This window comes from Microcaecilia unicolor, chromosome 6 (genome assembly GCF_901765095.1).
Source record: "Microcaecilia unicolor chromosome 6, aMicUni1.1, whole genome shotgun sequence".
Taxonomy (NCBI): Eukaryota; Metazoa; Chordata; class Amphibia; order Gymnophiona; family Siphonopidae; genus Microcaecilia; species Microcaecilia unicolor.
The window spans coordinates 344,381,520-344,388,813 of NC_044036.1; the positions used below are offsets into that span (position 1 = coordinate 344,381,520).

The window sequence follows — 7,294 nt, forward strand, 5'->3', positions numbered from 1 at the left end:
CTTACCTTGAATTTGTACCTGTCCTTTTCAGGGCACAGACCGTATAAGTCTGCCCAGCAGTATTTCCCGCCTCCCAACCACCAGTCCCGCCTCCCATCACCGGCTCTGGTACAGACCGTATAAGTCTGCCCTCCCCTATCCTAGCCTCCCAACCACCAACCCCTCTTCCCCCCACCTGCTCCGCCACCCAATTTCAGCTAAGCTTCTGAGGATCCATTCCTTCTGCACAGGATTCCTTTATGCATATCCCACGCATGTTTGAACTCCGTTACCGTTTTCATCTCCACCACCTCCCGCGGGAGGGCATTCCAAGCGTCCACCACCCTCTCTGTGAAAAAATACTTCCTGACATCTTTCCTGAGTCTGCCCCCCCTTCAATCTCATTTCATGTCCTCTCGTTCTACCGCCTTCCCATCTCCGGAAAAGATTCGTTTGCGGATTAATACCTTTCAAATATTTGAACGTCTGTATCATATCACCCCTGTTCCTCCTTTCCTCCAGGGTATACATGTTCAGGTCAGCAAGTCTCTCTTCATACATCTTGGAACGCAAATCCCATACCATCCTCGTTGATTTTCTTTGCACCGCTTCCATTTTTTTAACATCCTTTGCAAGATACGGCATCCAAAACTGAACACAATACTCCAGGTGGGACCTCACCAACGTCTTATACAGGGGCATTAAAACCTCCTGCTGGTCACTCCTCTCTCTATACAGCCTAGCAATCTTCTAGCTACGGCCACCGCCTTGTCGCACTGTTTCGTCACCTTCAGGTCCTCAGATACTATCACCCCAAGATCCCTCTCCCCGTCCGTGCCTATCAGACTCTCCCCGCCTAACACATACGTCTCCCTTGGATTTCTACTCCCTAAGTGCATCACTTTGCATTTCTTCGCATTGAATTTTAATTGCCAAACGTTAGACCATTCTTCTAGCTTCTTCAGATCTTTTTTCATGTTTTCCACTCCCTACGGGGTGTCCACTCTGTTGCAAATCTTGGTGTCATCTGCAAAAAGGCAAACTTTATCTTGTAATCCTTTGGCAATGTCACTCACAAATATATTGAACAGAATCGGCCCCAGCACCGATCCCTGAGGCACTCCACTACTCACCTTTCCCTCCAAGCGAACTCCATTCACCACCACCCTCTGGCGTCTGCCCGTCAACCAGTTCCTAATCCAGTTTACCACTTCGGGTCCTATCTTCAGCCTGTCTAAGTAGATTACGTCCATAGCACGTCCTTGATTTAATTCTCCTGTCACCCAGTCAAAGAATTCAATGAGATTCGTTTGGCACGATTTCCCTTTGGTGAAACCATGTTGTCTCGGATCTTACAACTTATTGGCTTCCAGGAAATTCACTATCCTTTCCTTCAGCATGGCTTCCATTACTTTTCCAATAACTGAAGTGAGGCTTACCGGCCTGTAGTTTCCAGCTTCTTCCCTATCACCACTTTTGTGAAGAGGGACTACCTCCGCCGTTTTCCAATCCCTTGGAACCTCTCCCGTCTCCGAGGATTTATTAAACAAATCTTTAAGAGGACCCGCCAGAACCTATCTGAGCTCCCTCAGTATTCTGGGGTGGATCCCATCCGGTCCCATGGCTTTGTCCACCTTCAGCTTTCCAAGTTGTTGATACACACTCTCTTCCGTGAACGGTGCTCTATCCACCTCATTCTCAGGTGTACTTTTGCCAGTCCCTCTCGGTCCTTCCCCAGGATTTTCTTCAGTGAAAACAGAACAAAAGTATCTATTTAGCAAATTGGCTTTTTCTTCATCATTTTCTACATAGCGTTTTGTTGTATCTTTTAGTCTCACAATTCCCTTTATAGTCTTTCTCTTTTCACTAATATACCTGAAGAAGTTTTTGTCTCCCCTCCTTACATTTCTAGCCATTTGTTCTTCAGCTTGCGCCTTCGCCAGACGTACCTCTCTCTTGGCTTCTTTCAGTTTCATCCGGTATTCCTCCCCGTGTTCCTCCTCTTGAGATTTTCTATATTTCTGGAACGCTAACTCTTTAATCTTTATTTTCTCAGCCACTTGCTTTGAGAACCATATCGGTTTCCTTTTTCTCTTGCTTTTATTTACTCTCCTTACATAAAGGTCTGTGGCCCTGTTTATTACTTCTTTCAGCCTGGACCACTGTCCTTCCACTTCATGTATGTCCTCCCAGCCCATCAGCTCCTTCCTCAGGTATTCCCCCATTTTGTTAAAGTAGCAACGTTCCATGTAGAATCTGAAATAGTAGAAACAGGATCTCAAATAGTAGCAACATTCCATGTAGAATCTCAAATAGTAGCAACAGAATCTCAAATAGTAGCAACATTCCCTGTAGAATCTCAAATAGTAGCAACAGAATCTCAGATAGTAGCACCATTCCATGTAGAATCTCAAATAGTAGCAACAGAATCTCAAATAGTAGCAACAGTCCATGTAGAATCTCAAATAGGGAAAGGGACATGGGACTTGATATACTGCCTTTCTGTGGTTTTTGCAACTACATTCAAAGCGATTTACATAGTATATACAGGTACTTATTTGTACCTGGGGCAATGGAGTGTAGTTTGACTGGGACCTGCCTGAGATTCGGACTCAAAAAACAAAGTCCACCAAGGTGGAAGAACGCTGAATTCCCAAGAAAGATACCCAAGGAGAGACAGACAATGGGAAATCGACCATGAACTCAAGAGACCGAGACTACGATCTTAAGCTTCTCAAGTTGATTTTATTGATCAGAGACTCGACATAGGCCTGCTTCAAGAGTCTTCCAAAGCTTAAGTAGAACTGTTGAAAGATCCGAAATGCACTTGTGCTTGAATAATGGTTGTAAAGCCTGGTGTATGTACTTAATGGAGGTTCCTTAGGCCTGTCTTCCTCTAGCTCTTGAATAGGAACAATGGACTCTTTCCTCACTATGGAATCTGAATAGCACATGATCGCTGCCAAGACTTGAGGAAGAGTAAGCAAGACCGGTGTCTGTGACCGAAAAAGGAGACAGAGAGGGAGAAAACAGCGAGAGCCTGGGGCGTTAACACGATAGATCCCAGTTTTCTCTCCCCGCCCCAGGCTCCTTCTCCCTTTTAATACTTTTTAGATCAGTGTTTCCCAAGTCCGGTCCTGGAGTACCCCTTGTCAGTCAGGTTTTCAGGTTATCCACAATCAATATGCACGAACTTGATTTGCATATACTGCCGCCATTATATGCAAATCTCTTTCATGCATATTCATTGTGGATATCCTGAAAGCCTGACTGGCAAGGGGTACTCCAGGACCGGACTTGGGAAACACTGTTTTAGATAACTGTATCTGCTGTATAGTTCCCCCTAGTGTTGGGGTATCTCTTTTTGTAAACCGCTTAGAATCTTACGTTGAGGAGCTAGTGGTATGTAAGACTGTAAATAGAATGGAATGGTATTCCTCTCTCTTCTGGGTCAGAGTGAGGGGGGTGTAATAAATCCCAGTACAGCCCTCTCTTATCACCGCATAGGCAAAGTACTGAAATTCCAGCATGCTTCTCTTGATTTTAGGGTGGGAAAGCTGTGGGTGTAACCATCCCACTCCTCAGCTGAATGTCAGAGAGCAGAAAAGTGGAAGGAAATGAAAATACTTTACCTCTGGAGGGATGGGAGGGTAAATAAATGTCCATCTTTTCTCCTTCTAATGCTCCATAAGGAACATTTAACAAAGTCTCTGTCACAGACTGGCTCCTTTTCGTACCTTCAGTAGAAATGGAAAGAAAGTTAGTACTGAGAGACAGAGAGAGAGAGCAGCAGGAGCTGTCAGTGTGGGAATTATATAAACAACTTTCAGGAATTACCGAGAGGAAAGATGCCATGTACGACTTTGCCGACAAATCAAGGTTTTATATTGTGTATGGCAGGGGTCCACAACCCAGCCTGATTTTCAACATTTCCACAATGACAATGTATGACATCTATTTGCATTCATTGCTTCCATTCCATACAAACAGATCTCATTGTGGAAATCCTGAAAACCAGACTGGGTTGTAGACCTCAAGGACTAGATTTGAGGACCCCTGGTGTATGGCATATAAAGAGTACCAGGCCCAATCCTCCTATCTGGGAGTCGTAGAGGTTTGGGATATAACAGGGAGAAGCCCTTTTCCATGTTTATCCAGCAATCTATCCTGAGAAGAGTATAAGGCCCAGATGCATCAACCAAACGTAAAAAAATGTAAAACTTAAAAGTTCTTACCAAATTTTAAAAAACGAAGAATGCACCAAAAAAAAACAAGCCGCGCATGTTCGGTGTGGTATTGTAAAGTACAATGCATCAAACTGGTGTAATCCCCATCGTTAATCGGCCCCTAAAGCATGCGCAGAGCAGCCAAGCGTTATGCTGGATGCTCTGCGCATGCCACAAACGTCAAAACAACAACAACAACAACAACAAAACAGAGTTTTCAGAGCAGTAATGATACACCCTAAGGACAGGACTTCCACCGTCACCAAGGACAACTGCAACTGGAACCTTTCCACCGCTTCTCCAGATCCCGGCAGGGTCCCAAACGGTTCTCTCTGCACCAACGTTATGGTGCAAAACAGCTCACCTGAGCACACAAACTCCCAATCCCTCCCTCTTTCGTACAAACTGCAGCTCTCAACTTGAGCAGAGTTAGTGTAGCGACGTCATCTTCAGAGAGCCAAGAGTTCTATTATCATCGAAATGCAGCGCGGTGTTGTCAGATAGGAAAAAAAAGTTTAGCAGCCCCGGCCCCCCTCCCTTCCTGTCTCTCTCTTTCTCCTTCTCCCACAGACCCACCTCCCGCCATCCTCCGCCCCCGTGCCCCGCCCCCCTGAGGTCATCGCCGCCGCTCCCCCCCTCCGCCTTACCGGGCCCGCACAGCGCCTCTCACCTCTGTGTGAAGGCGCTGCACGGGCAAGAAGATCATGATTGCCGTGAGTGAGTCTTCAGGACGTCTCTCTCCTTTCCTGACCTGGGCCCGCCCACGTCTGACGTAGGTTTCTTGCCCCCTCCCGATCCTTTTTTGCTTTTTGGTTTGATTTTCTTTTTTATGCAGGGGGAAGCGGGGAGCCACGTGTTTGTGTGGGTTATTTATATTTTCAAACGTGCCAGCTTGGATTTTTATGCTGCAGGGAGAAGCGGGGAGCAGTGTCTGTATGACAGCTCAGGCCTTAACGAAAGCTCTGACTTCACGTTAAATATTTCACGGTAAATGATTCGGTGCAATCGTCGGTATGGTTACTGCATCCCGAATTGTCCACATTGCAATTGTAAGTGACTCGTTTGCATTCCATTTTTGTTAGCAGCTAGCGTCGTCGGAAAATGGCCTTTAACGCATGCTACGGTTGAAAATTTCTTTGTTAAAAGGGTCGTTAAAGTTTAGTGCATCTGGGCCTAAGTCATGTAAGCACCTCTTAAAACCAATGTATTCTTCAACTGCTGGAGCCTGTCTTGGGTTAATATCTTAAAAACAAGCACTAATCCCTTAAGCCTGATACATTTTCTGCCACCTCTTTTGAAAAACATACCCAGCTTTTCTACTTTTAAAACAAATCGCCCTTACAATTGCTTGAGTGGAGGGATTAATCTCCCAGATATGACACCTGTACATAGCCAGGAAGCACCTCCCTCCTACCTGACATCAGAGTACCACAGCCCCCTCTGCCTTTTCCCCAGCCCAACAAGCACAGACTGAGGGTGTCCAATGCCTGAAGCCGACACAGCTGAAGGAGCCCCACACCTCATAAGCAAAGGTTAACAGAGGAAGAGCAGAAGTAATAGACTTTGATGCTCACTTTCGAAGAACATAGTCTTACAAAGTTACATGATAACCTATGTAAGTTTATGTGCTTTGAAAATCAGCCTCATTGTGTCCTTTCAGCCCTGAGGTCCGACATTTCTAACATGCACTCCCACAGCTCTGTCTGCATACTGATTTGTTCTCTGAATCCTCACCCACCCTCCACTCATCCTGTCACCACTCCCTCTGTCCAAGAGGGTAATAACCTTTACCTTCTGTCAGCTCCCTGACATGGGCCTCAATCACAAGGTCCTTGTCCAACCGAGGAGACCAGCAGCTTGGGGAATACTGATACTCCAACTCCTGCAGGTCAGAAAAACATAGGGAAAATACCTACTGAACCTGGAAAAAAAACTCTCCATGGAAAAACATGAGGTAAATGTTTAAATAACTAACTAGCCAAATAATTAAAAAAAAAAAAAACCAGAGGCTGCAAAAATGCTACAAAAATCTACCCTACAACCAGAAGCAACTGCAGAACATGATCTAAGGCCTGCCTCCTGCTGGAGAAACTGCGGCAGCTCCCGGGAACTCCTGCCGCCTGCTGGAGAAACTGCGGCAGCTCCCGGGAACTCCTGCCTCCTGCTGGAGAGATTGATACCGCTCCCAGGGACTCCTGCCTCCTGCTGGAGAGATTGATACAGCTCCCAGGGACTCCTGCCTCCTGCTGGAGAGACTGATGCAGCTCACAAGTACTCCAGCCTCTTCCAGATCCCATGTAATAATAAGAAAACTCCAGCTTAGGGAAACTAAGATAATTTCACACTGCAGTGTTTGGATGCACTTCAAATATTAATTTAAAGAGACATTTAGAATTCCCAGTGACCCAAGTTCTGGAATAAGACTTGCTCTCTGATGTCACTCTCCTCCTGGCAGTACTACAACAGGACTCTGCAAGCCTCAGAATGCAATGGGAATATTCATTCAAAACCCAAGAACTGCCACCTTTCAAAATAAGTTTACCTGAAACTCTGTGCTCTCCAACTTCCCCCCCCCCCCCTTCCCCCGAAGGGGGTTTTAGTTCCTGAAAAACTGTCAAATGTATTGTCAGTGCAATAAAAAGGTAACACATTATTTTCTTTGTATAATTTGGAGAAAGAGCTCTGTAAAGCTGCAGCCCCTTGGGCTCTTACCTCCTTCTGCAGCTCCCTCCAGCTCTTCATGATCCCAGCACTCAGCCTGCCGGCTCTGCTCTCTCTCCCTCGCTCTTGACACCAATTGCACTCTTCAAACAGAAAGGAAAAGAGACCCACTGATGGTCTGTTCCTCTGCTCCGCCCCACACTGCCCAGACCTGCCATCTGCTGGAAACAGAAAAGCACAGACACCAAATCCTGTGTATGTCCGGGAGAAGCCCCTGTGAACAAAGAAGAAACAGAATTTGAACATACTCTTTAAAGAGCTGGAGCAGCAGAAAGGAAAAACAAGCATCAAATAAAAGTTATTCATCAGTAATCTATACAAGGGTAACACGTTTTTCCTGTTCCCTGCACCTGAGAGCACTATGAGCT

The 7,294-nt window shown here is 45.9% G+C and overlaps 1 protein-coding gene across 1 annotated transcript in view; it reads right to left on the bottom strand.

The window, feature by feature from the left end:
- Window positions 1-7,027, bottom strand: part of LOC115473577 (kynurenine formamidase-like) — a 28,040-nt gene extending 21,013 nt beyond the window's left edge. Inside the window, exons 1-3 of the mRNA XM_030208651.1 lie at window positions 6,918-7,027; window positions 5,997-6,087; window positions 3,612-3,716 (exon numbers count right to left, since the gene is read on the bottom strand). Coding sequence (XP_030064511.1) covers window positions 3,612-3,716; window positions 5,997-6,087; window positions 6,918-6,947 — 226 coding nt within the window. The 5' untranslated portion in view covers window positions 6,948-7,027. The remainder of the gene's footprint in view (window positions 1-3,611; window positions 3,717-5,996; window positions 6,088-6,917) is intronic.
- Window positions 7,028-7,294: the final 267 nt, after the last annotated feature.